This window comes from Patiria miniata, unplaced genomic scaffold (assembly GCF_015706575.1).
Source record: "Patiria miniata isolate m_02_andy unplaced genomic scaffold, ASM1570657v1 HiC_scaffold_6, whole genome shotgun sequence".
NCBI lineage: Eukaryota > Metazoa > Echinodermata > Asteroidea > Valvatida > Asterinidae > Patiria > Patiria miniata.
In genome coordinates this window covers 19009547-19023961 of record NW_024037073.1, presented here as the reverse complement: position 1 = coordinate 19023961, position 14415 = coordinate 19009547, and the positions used below count along the sequence as shown (strand labels likewise).

At 41.1% G+C, this 14415-nt stretch overlaps 2 protein-coding genes across 3 annotated transcripts in view; one reads left to right on the top strand and one right to left on the bottom strand.

Annotated features, from left to right (window-relative positions):
* Positions 1–9510, bottom strand: part of LOC119742491 (breast carcinoma-amplified sequence 3-like) — a 30478-nt gene extending 20968 nt beyond the window's left edge. Inside the window, exons 1-2 of one of the 2 annotated variants that reach the window (XM_038218431.1) lie at positions 9062–9510; positions 388–506 (exon numbers count right to left, since the gene is read on the bottom strand). In XM_038218431.1, the coding sequence (XP_038074359.1) occupies positions 388–506; positions 9062–9141 (199 nt within the window). In that variant the 5' untranslated portion in view covers positions 9142–9510. The remainder of the gene's footprint in view (positions 1–387; positions 507–9061) is intronic. The other variant, XM_038218432.1, reaches the window with a different exon arrangement.
* A 272-nt stretch (positions 9511–9782) lies between these two features.
* On the top strand, positions 9783–14063 carry LOC119742493 (synaptosomal-associated protein 29-like). The gene is made up of 3 exons (XM_038218433.1): positions 9783–10131; positions 12501–12900; positions 13375–14063. The coding sequence occupies exons 1-3, from the start codon at positions 9853–9855 to the stop codon at positions 13539–13541; spliced, it is 846 nt and encodes a 281-aa protein (XP_038074361.1). The 5' UTR covers positions 9783–9852; the 3' UTR covers positions 13542–14063.
* Positions 14064–14415: the final 352 nt, after the last annotated feature.

The window sequence follows — 14415 nt, the reverse complement described above, 5'->3', positions numbered from 1 at the left end:
CAGCTGTCTGCAAGTTGTTGCCGACATTTTTCAGTCTACTGAAAGATAAGGGTATTGATATGTTGGGGGCGGGGAAGGGGTGGGGAGGGGGTGAATCCCTACCCTAACCAATTGAAAATGAAGGACATAGGATAACATGCAGCTGGCAAAGGATGCAAAGCATTGATACGTCAGCTTGTATCATACAAATACGACTTCGTTGCATGAACAGTGCCATCTAGTGTCACACCGTGTCCCCCTTCCCTCATTTTGTTTTGATTTCTCACAGTACGCCTCTCAAGATCCAATGGCAATTCGTAATGAAACAAAATTACTTTTTGTGACTCCCATGGCGACAGACAATATCAAAGGCCATTCGAATGCATTCTCAGGTTGTATCTGACCCACCTCGCGGTGAACACGCCCTCTCAAATTTCACCCAGAGTATCTTGTCTTTGTCCTCCGCTTTGTTGCCGCTGTAGGCGTCCTGGAGAAAATCCACCACGGTTGCCATGTAGGACTTGTCACTGCCGAGGAAAGGCAAAAAAAACGAAGAAGAAAAAATTAGGTCAATTAATTTGAATATTAAAAAAAATGCACTGAACGATGACATGCAAAGGATGGATAGGTAACAGCATTGGTTATAAAATAACAGCATCGGTTAAAAATTCCTTCTTATGAATAGTTAATACGGTATCAGCTGCTATGTACATCAGATTCGAACCAGCCAACCGATCCCGTTAGCTCGGTGGTCGAGTGGTAAGACATCTGCAATAGAAGGCAGGAGGCCGTGGGTTCGAGTCCCACCCGAGTGATTTTTTTCCAGCTTTCACTCGTGAGGTAACACACTGAGCATACAGTGTTTATAAGTCGGTGAAGGGCAAAACGTAATTTGAGCATTGGTTATAGTTGCTCAATTCAGCTGGGAAACAGTATACAAATAATGAACGTTTATGAGTGCAATGGTAAGAATAATTTTACGAACATTGCCACTGAATGAAATTACTCTATCCACTGCACGAATGTGAAACAGTCATTTGTTTTATACAAACAAATTTTTGGTGGTCAGGCCCACCAATAATTTGACCATGCAATGGAACACTTATTTACCGTGGAATGGAACTTTTACTTTGACGGAGATTTATTCAGGCATTGTATATAATGGCGTTGTATATAGAATTACCTGACATTTTGATTGGTGTCAGACCTGTTAAATATATTTCTAAATTGGACACATTTCAGTCCTACGCAGCTCTGAACATGGCAAAGAGGACTTGAAGTAAAATGTTTACCTCAACCTCACTAAATACTTTCCAACATGCAGTTTTACAAAAACAGAATTTTATAACTAAAAACAAATTGATTTCCATGAGAACCCACACTTAAGTGGGCCGTTCCCACAGGACTACACTAGAAGTAAAAGTTGAATTGGGCTTTCATATCCTAGATTTTGAAAGTGCTACATTTTTTGTATATGCAGAGCTTCCCTATAACAATGGTCCCAACATTTGAGTTTCGTTGTTTTTTTACTCACCCTGAACATGCAATTATACTGCACAGTGTACACATGTAGTGGTGCAAATTTACGGGTAGTACAGGACAGAGTTGCTGACTCGAGTCATGTGACTTGGACTCAAGTCGGACTCGAGTCACTATTTTTGTGACTTGTGACTTGACTTGTAAATACCAGCTTTGACTTGTGACTTGACTTGGACTTGCAAACAATGACTTGTGACTTGACTTGGACTTGCAAAAAATGACTTGCTGCCACCTCACTACAGGAACTGGATACCCTATTGATGTAAAACACAGGTTCACAGGTACCCGGGTACACTTTTACCTGGTGGTCTGTAAATGGAAATCAACCCCAAAATTCAAATCCTGGAAGTTGTCTGAAAGCTTTATAGCTTTACTGTTACTGCAACTTTCTCGAGCGTCATCTAGCTGTCACGCGTTAAAATGCACGTAAATCTGTTACAGGTTTTCCATGGAGACTGGTTTTCATTTTTAAACATTCCCAAAAATGACATTCGAAAGATTTCTTTTTTGTTGTATGAGCAGTTACTTAGTAATTTGTGAAGTTGATTACGGGTATCCGATCCCATAATCTGGAACCGGTTCCTGACATCAGCAGAGGGGTACTCTAGTACCCGGTTCCAATCCCCTAGGACAGTGGAAATGTTTATGTGTACGTGCACCCCAAGGGCCGAAATCACAGAGTTTCAGCAAAGAAATTTTTGCTCAGCAAAACAGGGTACTACATCTAGCCCCCCCCCAAAAAAAATGGCCAAAAAATGTGGCGTACACTGCCTGTGACTAGTGATAGCCTCATACTGAGCTGCTTTGCATGAAAAATGCACATGTTGTTCTTCATTTCTATTATCTTCTAAGGAATGTCAGACACTTCGCCCCATTTCCACGTCGCCCCATGTCACTTCGCCCCTAACCACTTCGCCCCATCCCATCTTCGCCCCATCCCCACATCGCCCCATTCCCACTTCGCCCCATTCCCACTTCGCCCCATTCCCACTTCGCCCCATCCCCACTTCGCCCCATCCCCACTTCGCCCCAGCCGTTACATGTAAAAAGAAAAAAAAAATCTCATCTATTTTATTGGCTTAAAAACAATTCCAACAGATACACTAATTGCTAACCAACGGAAAGAATTAGCCCACCAAATGAACAAGGCAAATTATGGAGGACACCAATGTACATGAGGACACCAAAAAAGCAAAATAGTACCCCACCTTGTCTGTACTACAATCCAAGCTTGAAGAAGAAAAAAAAAGCCCCCCCCCCCCCAAAAAAGCCGTGTGGCCGCGTCAATTCCGGAACTTTGGTCTGACCAGAGACCGAATATTTTATTTTTTTTTGGCCTAAAAGACCCGGCTATACCAACCCGTCTCCCACTTATCTGAGAACGACAATACCTTTGACATCCTAATTTCACTCTTGGAGGAACCAATCTACATGGGGCGAAGTGGGGATGGGGCGAAGTGGGGATGGGGCGAAGCGGGGATGGGGCGATGTGGGGATGGGGCGAAGCGGGGATGGGGCGATGTGGGGATGGGGCGAAGTGGGGATGGGGCGAAGTGGTTAGGGGCGAAGTGACATGGGGCGACGTGGAAATGGGGCGAAGCGTCCGACACCCCTTCTAAGCACCTCTGTGAAATTAGGCAATTGTGGTAAAATGTCATGCTCAAGAACACAATTATGATACATTCCTGTTAAGAGTTTGAACCCTTGTACCACCGCATGTAAGTCACACACTGTAACCAGTGGACCACAGTGCTCAAAAGTGAATGCATTCAAGAGGATACTGAGTCAACTATCAAGGTGCAACAAAACCTTCAATTTATGCATGCTGCAAGGCAAATCAGCCCTCAAGGTGCTTGATCTGTCTGAGGAAGGAAAGAAATCCTGTTCGTATTTGCTCGCGATTATAAAATGCAGTTTAAGTCACGTGACACTTATGACACCATTTTTTTTTTTGTGCTGCTGCTTTTAGGCCGAGTTAAAAATCATAGTTTCTCATCTGGGCTTTTTGAAAAAAATATTGAAGGAGACAGGCATTTGTTTTTTTTTTGTTTTTTTTTCCCCGCAAGATGGCGGATTTTCTGTGATGCCGGATGGATTCTTCCATGTTCATGACTCCTTTGGTGATGTCAAATTGTGTCCAAAGGACCCAGACCCTTTTATTTAGCTAAGTGTTGTTGGAAACAAACAATAAGACAATATGAACAAATGTTTTGAAAAAAACAGAAGCGGGTGGGGAGGAGAAACTGGTTAATTTTTTTTTCTACTTGGCCTTATATTGATCTCGCTGTTTCTTTTTGAAGTGTAGTTTGCCATCTTAACCCCCCCCCCCTCCCCCCTGACTGCACTTGAGCTTGATGTGGGAGGGGGGAGGATTGGGCTGAACAATGAGCACATGTCAAGTTTTTGGAGGGAGTAAAACATTCTGGCATTGGTCAAGTTTGGGATCCCTCCAATTGTGTTTATTTCGGACACAGTCATGACAGTGTTTATCAATCCAAAACGTGTTTTTGTTTGTTTCTAGTATATAATGTACATATCATTTGGAACTGACAGATTTAGGTTTAGAGTGGATATTTGTTCTCTTATATGGCAAAGGGGTCCCAAAATTCTTGCTTATTTTGTACAACAAATTTGAAGGCAATACGTATTGATATAAAGCCAGTGTTCTAAAAAAGGTAAAATGACTTTCTGTTTTGAAGTGGGTCATTCCATGAAGTTGAGGAACAGGCCATAGTTTTCTGAGGTCTGATTATAAAACAGTTTTTCTTTGTTAAAGAATGGATATTTCTAAAACTAATGTCATTTGACAATAAGGCTATAAGATAAGCTTTTAAATGATACCATGCTCGATGAAATTCAAAAATAACTTTCATACCCAAATTCTGTAAATGTTATGGCGTCTGGCATAAAAAAATGAGGAAAAAGTGTGACAAAGAAACCTACAGTTCAAAAATAACTCATTTTGAAAAGAAAACAAGTGGACTGGAGTTGAGGTTCTACACAAATTACAGCGAGAAGATGTACCCTTTCTATTGAAAAAATATAAATATCAGATGTTAAAATGTTTTGCCAAAATGGCATGCACAATTTAAAATTGGGTTGTGGATGTAACATATGGGTGTCCCTTGTTTCATATTATGTTACATCCACAACTGGCTTGTGCAAAGTTTTCTTTTTGCAGCAATTTAGGTCGGATTGACCCCAATATTTCATGATTGAACTGGTATTTGTAAAATAATGTGATCATAGTCTATGCAAATAAATGTTTTGGCCAAATATGAACAAAATCTATGAATGCCTGTGGGCACATGGTGTCCGTGTTACATCCACAACCGGTTGACATGGTCATGCCTAAAATAAGTATGAAAATCATGACCTGCAATCTGCAATTGCCCTTGAAACAGAGATTTGGGGACAACATTTCTAAACACAAACAACATTTAGTTCCATTCATATCGAGGTGAAGAATACCTCATTGTGATGTAGTGTTGTCCCACATGTTACTTGTACATCCACAACCATTATTTTTTGTTGTTGGAAATAACAATTTTAGCAGTTTTTTAAGTATTCAAGTATGGATATTATTAAATGAAGCTATTTGATGATAAACTCAAGTTTGGTGTGAATTTGAAGCATTTTGAAGTATTAATTATGAACAAAACAAAGTTTGGATGTAACGTGGCTTCCGGTTACATCCACAACTTCTCCATAGTCATTACATGTAAATATATATTGTGTACAAATTTACCAACTTTCCTAAATCATGTGACTTAAATTTGAAAGAATTGTTAAACCACAATACATGGGCTATCAAAAAATGCATAAACAAAACTTGTACAAGCAATTTGAAAATTTGACCCCAATGTCACACTTTGTATCTCAACTTCGTGGAATGACTCAGGTACATAAGGCACACTGTCACTATCAAATACATGTACAGTACAAAGCACACCACCATCGTCTTGATCACCACTTAGCTTGGCAAACCCTACCGGGTATCTCCAATCGTGAAGTCATGAGCATAAGGCAAAGAAACCAAACTAAATCTGTTTCTCTTCCCCAAGACTTCCCATCCACTTCCCTTGTCCAGTCTGCCTCCCTTTCATCCATACATTTGCAATATATTTTGCAAATACAATAACAGACAATACATACGTGTACTCTATTTATTTGTTTCCACCAAAATTGTAGCTGCCGATATACATTTGGTGGAGACATGACAGACATGGCAATGATTTAATTTTGGAGTGAAATTAAAAATTAAAACATGACAATTCGATTGCGCAATAAAAACGGCTTCAGCATGTTTAGTGCAGGCTGCGGAAAGATTTCCATATACGAAGTTCACTCAACACTCTGTGTACAAACCCTATGAGAGTGGACTGAAAAATTCTAAGTGTTTTCTAAGAAAATGCTTGTATTTTCTCACTGCTCAAATTGACTTTGATGACATGAAATTGCTATCTGGGGGCTTGTTAGTCAGTACAGAGGAAAATTAGTGAACTTCGCATATGGTAATCTTGCCCAGGCTGCAGTGTGCTGTGACTTCGCTGGACTTTGATGATGCGCACAGTACTGCTGCTGAATATTATGAAAACAAACTTAAAGAAGATTGCTTGAGGTTGCAAAGGTCATTTTAGAATTGTTACTCGTCTCTTGATAAGGCGTTTCACGGTAATATGCGCCATCTTGTTCGCAGGGCAAAAAGAACACGCGTTGCTAGACGCGGGCGCATTTTGGAACGAACGCATGATGACTTGGAAGCGCCAAAGCTTTCCAATGACGATGCATACACAGCAACGCGTGTAAAATTGCCCCGCGGGCAAGATGGAGCATATTACCGTGAAACACCTTATTATGAAAACTAGGCTTTTATTTAGAGCTTAAAGTAGACCCGTGAACGTGGCGTTGTATACAATGCCACGTTCTGGTTTCATTTCGAACCTGGCGTAATCGATCCGACATACATAATTCCGTATGGGTGTTGAGTACTCACCTAGAAATCTAAATTTGCCCGTCCGATTGTTTAGGCTGTGTAATTTCGACGAAATTTGCCCATCAGTAAAGACCCATTCGAACGTGTAGAAATTAGATTTTAACCTGACCCTGACAAATAACCCCGGACGCGTCTGAGTCGCTTGGACAGATTGACGGCTGTTTCATGTCGCAACCCCGAAAAAAAAAACCCCACAGACGATTGGCTGCTCGGCTCATCTCGTGTACAGTACATGTACGTGTGTGCACACACACGCGGGCGCACGTGCAACCGCGTGCGGTGCGGTGAGAGAGGAAAGGACTTGAAACTTGTCTAAAACGATGTCTGTTTTAGCTGCGACAGTAAACAGCCGTCGAATCATACGAAAATAAAACGCAATGCGCATGCGTCAGTTGGGAGAAAATGGCAGCTAGCAGTAGCGGACGGACTTCATGAACCGGGGCCAGAATTTTCCTCAATTTTCGTCAAATGCAAGTTTTGACGTACAAATAGAATTCAAGACAGCTTCATATGTGAGTACTTATTACATGGGCAAAATAACGTCCAGTGTGTGTAACGGAGGGAGTCAGAGGGACACGTTCGCCAGGTTCGAAAATAGACAACAGCGTGGCGTAGTTTACAAGCCACATTCACGGGTCTAAGCTTAAAGTAGCATTATTACATGAATTTTAATTTTTTGTTAAATATGGCCAAACTATACATCAAATTAAAGCTCTCGATGGGAGAAATTCAATGATGCAAACAACATTGTCATAGGTGCTTCCGTTCAGAAGTTATGTCCTCCCAAAGACACCATACTCCTGGAACTCTTCTGGTCGTCATTCGAGTTAATGTATTTGTTAACTAAAAACCGACCATACTATTCAGTTTTGGTTCAAATATAGTCAAACTATACATCAAATTAAAGCGCCTGATGAGAGAAATTCAATGGTGCAAACGTCATTGTCATAGCTGCTTCCGTTCAGAAGTTATGTCTTCCGAAACACACCATTATTACTCGTGAAACTATTCTGATTGTGTGTGTGTTTTTATTTCTGTAACCAGGGTGGAGCAGCACCTACTGAGGAGAAAGTGATGCCTCCAGATATTCCCTTATATCAGCATCCCAATTCCTATGCCCCCCCCCCCCACTTTTTCTGCATAAGATGGAAGAGTAATTTATATTAATGTAACCTTATTGATCTTCAATGATTAGGTCTCCTTTTGGAAGATCTTCCTGCAGCTTGTGGAGATCCACTCATGACCTTTTGTGATGAAGCATGAATCCAGAAAGACTAATTTATGTGTAAAATAAACAGGGAATATTGACACACCTTTTAAGACATTTTCCTTTCCTCCAATAATTGAAAAATTGTTGATATTCCCTGCCCTGGCTACAATCCAAAGGGCTTTGGAAAAAAATCTGACTCCACCAGAATTATGTCTGACTGCATGCACACTTACCACCCCCATCGAAGGTTACAAGTCAAGTTTTGGCAGCAAATGGAAATGCATTATTATTGCTGATGTAATTAAATTAATCCTTTAATCATGTTAATCAAGTTAATACATGATGATTTTTTTTATTATTATTAAATTAAAACAATAATTTTGAAATCAACTGAAATACATTTGTTGGTCATGAATGGACGTTTGTACGAGTTTCATTCGTAAAAAACAATGAGTTACTGGTGCAAACATGACAGCGCATCATCATCATCAACTGCGTCAAGGGCTGGCCAAACATCAGCGCGGAGATTGTCATTAGACTTTTAAACAAATACATTTCTACAGACCGCAATCAAACGCAGGAACAAAATCAAGATATTCTTACTCAGAAAGGACCAAGGAATTTAGTGATATAGGTTTACAGGAATCCCCCCATGTTCTGTATATCTAAATTGTGAAAAAAAGTGGCAAATTTGATCAAAATTTGGCAAAAATTGGCAAAAATTACCTTAAAACCTTATTTCTTGACCGTTTGAAACGAAACAAAAAGCATCGGCAGATTGTCCTATCCTATCTGATCAATAGATGGCAGTATTTATTGATTAAGAAATCAAGAGAGGGCGGTATTAATCAAAAACGGTAACCCATTTTCGAGGCATGAAAATGCCAAACTTAGTGTCAAAATGGCCGCGCTCATGACGGCCGTCCTGAAAATCACGCTCTGAAACTTCTGGTTTTGGACAAATTGAGGTATGTTTTTCCCGATCTATTGCCATTTTGTAAAAGAAGACATATTTGTCGACATGTAGGAGTGATTTGAAGCTGAAATAGCTTGATGGGACACAGTAACATTCATTTGAAAAACTTCAGTTTTGTGTGTCACCAGAATAGGAAATGTCAATATCGCGGTACCTCTAACATTGCTACTTAAAGAAGATTGCTTAAGTTGCAAAAGTCATTTTAGAACGATAATATGTAAAAACACTTCAAGAACTTAGGTGTCCTTAAACTACACAATATCTGCTGAATTCTAAGAAAGTTAGTATTTTAGTAAGATCTAATCAATCTGAAAACGAAGCACACAACAAATGAACAATGTCATTGAATTTGAAGTATTACCTGACAGGCTGAGCTTTAACCGACACACCGGCCGCTCTAGACGACGCAGCAGCTCGTTTGCTCGGTGACTGGTAGGCCATCTTGCCAGCTCAGCACTCCCGCCCAGATTCAGTGCAGGCTAACTGCGGGCTGCGGCAGGGGTCCGAGTACGGTCCTCGCAAGGTATTGTACACGGGCACAGCTGATTTGCGGAGCCCAGCTCAGCTGATCGATCATGAACTGCTCAGTCTCGGTCCTCGGTATGCGACAAAAGCGGAAGCCCAAACGCATGGCCCGAGGATGTCCACAGCAGAACAAGACTTTCCTCAAAACATTGTGCCCGCTTTGTAAGGTTTACCTGGTTAAATACTATGATAAATCGTAGAAAATGAGACTTCCTTCGTTCGTTAATCAGCAACTCCAGACGAAATGACGTTTGTTATTATTTTCCTCATCGATCAACAGTTATCTCTCAAAGGTCCGTTACAACGTCAATTTATTTAAAAAACATAGATTTTGCTTGAGAGTAATATTTACAAAAATGATACTTTTGAATATATAATGGCTATTAAGGCTCAAGATGTTTTTGTCATATTAAAATTTCAACACTGAAAATAATATCAATGAACGAGCCGTTTTTGCCCTCAATAAGATTGACCTTGAAGTTCAACTGGTATCCACACGCTTTTAATTCATTTTGCATCGGAAAATTACAGTAACCAGTGAACACCTGACTGGCCCTCACGTGACGTCAAAAATATAAATAAACAAGTCAATTACAAAAGTGCTGCTGGGTCTTTACAAAACCGAAGATGTCGAACGTAAGGCGACCGAAAAATCCTTTCGATGACGACGACGATGAACCAAATGATTTTGTCTTCGTGCCTAGGGGACCATCGAGACCCCAAGAAAAGAAATATCCCTACGGGGACTTTGGTATCGACGAGGACGACCAGGAAAAAGACGACCATGACGGGGCGGTTTCCCTGCAGACCCAAATCGAAGAGCGACAGCAAAACATGCTGCAGAGTACAAACAGGTCTCTCGGCATGATGTACGAAGCCGAGAATGTCGGAAACGAAACCGCTCACGTGAGTAGCATTGGGTAGATTTGGGGAAATGTGTTTTCATTCTTTTACTTTCATGATGTCAATTCATTAATATTTTCTTTTCCCGTCATGCCCGTCATAAATGAAGTGATTTGAATTATGATTTTTATGAATTTTCAAATTTTGGATATTTAATTTAGGCTACATAAATACAAACATGGAGGATGTTTTTATTCCTCCATGATTATGATACAAATTACAATGTAATAAAATTCAAGAAAGTCATAAAAATAGGTTTCTTAATTTTTGTATTATGATGGTGTTGACATAAACCTGTAGTTGTAAGACAAAGGTGGACAAGATGACATTAAAAAAAAAGAGGAATGATCATGAATCAGCGATGATGAGTAAACTAATGGGAATAATGAAATATGGATATTATGTTGGAGGATTATGGAGGATTCTGTTATATTTAGAAAGGTACATGTATAACTCTTTTCATAAGGCGTTTTTATAAAATAAGTTAAAGTACAAAGAATGTGCCATTCGTTTAATTCTACTGCAGTGGACTGAGTGTAGTCCGAGTAACTTGGACCCAACTTATCGCCTTTTTAAAAATTTGGACATGGTCTGGCGATAGTAGGGTCCAAGCCCATTCCTCGACCTAGACAACACAGTCACTGACAGTCCCAAAAACCAACATTTTCCAACAAAAAACATCAGATTTCACCTTCAAAACGGCCTCCAAATTACTAGATATGTCACCTGAGGTACAAGTAGACATAGATGATTAAGATGGTTGTACTTAAGTTTACTTACGATCCGGAAAAAAAGTGAAATTTTCCGTTCAATTCTGGAGACCCCCTCTGCCTAGGTTGTCGTCGTTGTGCTCACGTTCAAAACTGCATGATAATGGCGTCTGACCTCGACCTCTTGCAAATGTGGTGCGGTGCGCTTGCGCATAATGCACTGCATGCATACATGGCAGATTCCCCTGCGCCGCGCCGACGACTGTTTCCTGATGTAGAGCGCTGTGTAAGTTCGTGGTACGCCTGGGAGTCGCGCTGGCTAGCCAGGCGTACCGCGAACTTACACAGCGCTCTACATCAGGAAACAGTCGTCGGCGCGGCGCAGGGGAATCTGCCGTGTATGCTGCATTATGTGCATTATGCGCAAGCGCACCGCACCACATTTGCATGAGGTCGAGGTCAGACGCCATTATCATGCAGTTTTGAACGTGAGCACAACAACGACAACCTAGGCAGAGGGGGTCTCCAGAATTGAACGGAAAATTTCACTTTTTTTCCGGATCGTAAGTAAACTTAAGTACAACCATCTTAATCATCTATATCTACTTGTACCTCAGGTGACATATCTAGTAATTTGGAGGCCATTTTGAAGGTGAAATCTGATGTTTTTTGTTGGAAAATGTTGGTTTTTGGGACTGTCAGTGACTGTGTTGTCTAGGTCGAGGAATGGGCTTGGACCCTACTATCACCAGACCATGTCCAAATTTTTAAAAAGGCGATAAGTTGGGTCCAAGTTACTCGGACTAGACTGAGTGGAGGAGCCATACTCCTAGAACTATGAGGCTCCGCGTGAGCGGAGCCTCATAGATGTAGAAGCCCGCAAAATTGTCTGCAGCACAAAACACTAATAAAGTACAAAAATGTCCATCAAAATGCAGACATTTCACACAGAACCGCTGCACAGTTTGCCCCTATACTCCGTACTTTACCTCTTGACATACTCACGTATCATGGGCGGAACTAACATAGGTGGATTCTGTCGGTTTTTAGGCCAAAATGATGAAAAATATGCCCTTTCCGCACTGAGCCAACCGAACACTTGAAACGTGCACGCATATGATCGAGCGATGATTTTCGGTTCGCTCGGAGCGCGCCGCGGGGGGTACGGTACATGCACTTGGTTGGACGCATGCACATACTATCATTTCGCCTGTACCGTACCCCCTGCGGCGCGCTCCGAGCGAACCAAAAATCATCGCTCGATCATATGCGTGCACGTTTCAAGTGTTCGGTTGGCTCAGCGCGGAAAGGGCATATTTTTCATCATTTCGGCCTAAAAACCGACAGAATCCACCTATGTTAGTTCCGCCCATGATACGTGAGTATGTCAAGAGGTAAAGTACGGAGTATAGGGGCAAACTGTGCAGCGGTTCTGTGTGAAATGTCTGTATTTTGATGGACGTTTTTGTACTTTATTAGTGTTTTGTGCTGCAGACAATTTTGCGGGCTTCTACATCTATGAGGCTCTGCTCACGCGGAGCCTCATAGTTCTAGGAGTAGAGGAGCCAGGCAGGATTTCAGAGCGTTCCTAGCAAAACCTCATTGGAGAGTTCTGGTTAATGTTCCATCATTTCCTTACAATCAATTTTTTTTTGTGAACAGGAATTGTTGAGGCAAGGAGAGCAACTCCAAAACATTGACAAGAAATTGGACAAAATGAACACAGACATTGACACCTCCAAGAAGCACGTCACGTCCCTGCGCAGCGTCTTTGGTGGCGTGGTCAACTACTTCAGCAAGAAGCCCGAGCGGGAGAAACCTGAGGAGCAAGAGAGGGCACCGAGCAAGCTGCGGACAATGGTGGGAGACGGGCCGGGCGCGAAGAAGGAGGAGCAAGATTGTATGGACCACCCGGCCATGAGGTTACGGGACCCCAATGCAGGGAGGTACAATAGTCGATATGACACCTCAGGATTTGAGGAGACACCGTCCTCTTCCATGCGGGGTACCGGCTACAACTCAAGCAGGCAACAGTTTGAACAGAAGCTGGACAGTAATTTGGGTGAGCTAAAGAAAATTACACTGAGGCCAAAAAAAATAATAGTTCTCCTTCCGGTTTCCCTACCTACCCTATTCTGACAGCCCCTACCCTAATTTTTGTTATTGGAAAAATGAGAAAAAAAAACCAAAACCATCACTTTACACTTTTTACCCTTGACTACACGCAGACGCCTTCATATGATCATACACAAAAAAAATTGGCAAAAAAAAAATTCCCCTACCTACCTACCCTATTTTCAAATGCCATGTAATCGGAAGCAGAACTACTTGGCCTAAGCTTTTCACTTTTCAGGGGCCGGAGATAGGGGGACATTGAATTGTTGTGTCAAGTATCCACATAACTGTTATTATGCCCGAAACAGTGGTTACACCGTCACTATAATGTAATATGTGGAATTAATTTGCATTTCAAAAGGATTATGAAATAATAATAATTCAACCAGACTTTCCCTCTTTTTGTTTTTCACTTGATTAGACGAGATGTCAAGTGGACTCGGCCGTCTCAAAAACCTCGGCCTAGGCTTGGGCGACGAAATTGAACGACAGAATGACGATATCGATCGCATCACAGGGAAAACGGACAAATTGGACACTCGCATTGAGGGTGTCAATACAGACATCAAGAAGATACTGCGCAGATGAAGGCAAGGGTGGGCAAAGAAGCCTACAAACATTACATGTGTGGTGCAGCAGATATGAACGAAACACAGCAGTGAATGAAAAAGGCCAATTAAAAAATATTTTCACTAGTTTCCAGCAAAAGTGTAGCTGTGTGTGCAACTTCAAAAAAATCTTGAAGAAAGGGTGACGACTCCTTTAATTGGGCGCATTAATTTAATGTCGGCAAAAGATTCAAGGAAATTTGAAGAATCCAACCGCCATCTTGGAAAATCCTTCATCTTAAAGGGAAAAATTAAGAAGTTGCCCTCCTTAAAAAAAAAAAGCCCTGACGTGAATTTCGTGAGACGATTTTTTTTAACGTGGCCAAAACCTGACACAAAAGTAGTTGCAACTGAACCAAACAAAACGAATCACAAGTCACCTGCTCTGCTTTTTGAGTATTATTTTGTTTTTAATCAATCTAGCACAGTGAAAATCAATAAGAACAGATAACATTTTTAATCTACATATTACGTGCATATACATACTATGAAGAAAAAACTTAGATCGGTCTGGCATAATTATGAAGTATTGAGACAACAGTCTACTATTTCCCTCATCTCTTAATTGAGCTGTGTAATTAGTGGATAGGTTTTTATAGGTGACCTTCAGGACAACTGCTTGAATTTGAAGCTAAATAGCACTACTCAAGTATGTATTACCCTAGCTCAACAGTGGGCTAACCTTGCTAACTTATTATAATTGTAACGGACATTAAAGGGAAGATACAACATTTGCGAACATCACAAAACGAAATGATCAAATTATAACAAAAAACCTTACTGGATTGTTAAGGAATGGCAGTCTAAAGAATCCTGTAAAATCGTGGCTCCTGGTGAGCTGTCAATTTCAAGAA

Bases quoted from the DNA above. Each gene is read 5' to 3' on its own strand.
- LOC119742493 (XM_038218433.1), top strand. From the start codon at position 9,853: ATGTCGAACGTAAGGCGACCGAAAAATCCTTTCGATGACGACGACGAT. The intron at 10,132-12,500 runs GTGAGTAGCATT...TTTTGTGAACAG, and splicing joins TCGGAAACGAAACCGCTCAC to GAATTGTTGAGGCAAGGAGA. The intron at 12,901-13,374 runs GTGAGCTAAAGA...TCACTTGATTAG, and splicing joins GAAGCTGGACAGTAATTTGG to ACGAGATGTCAAGTGGACTC.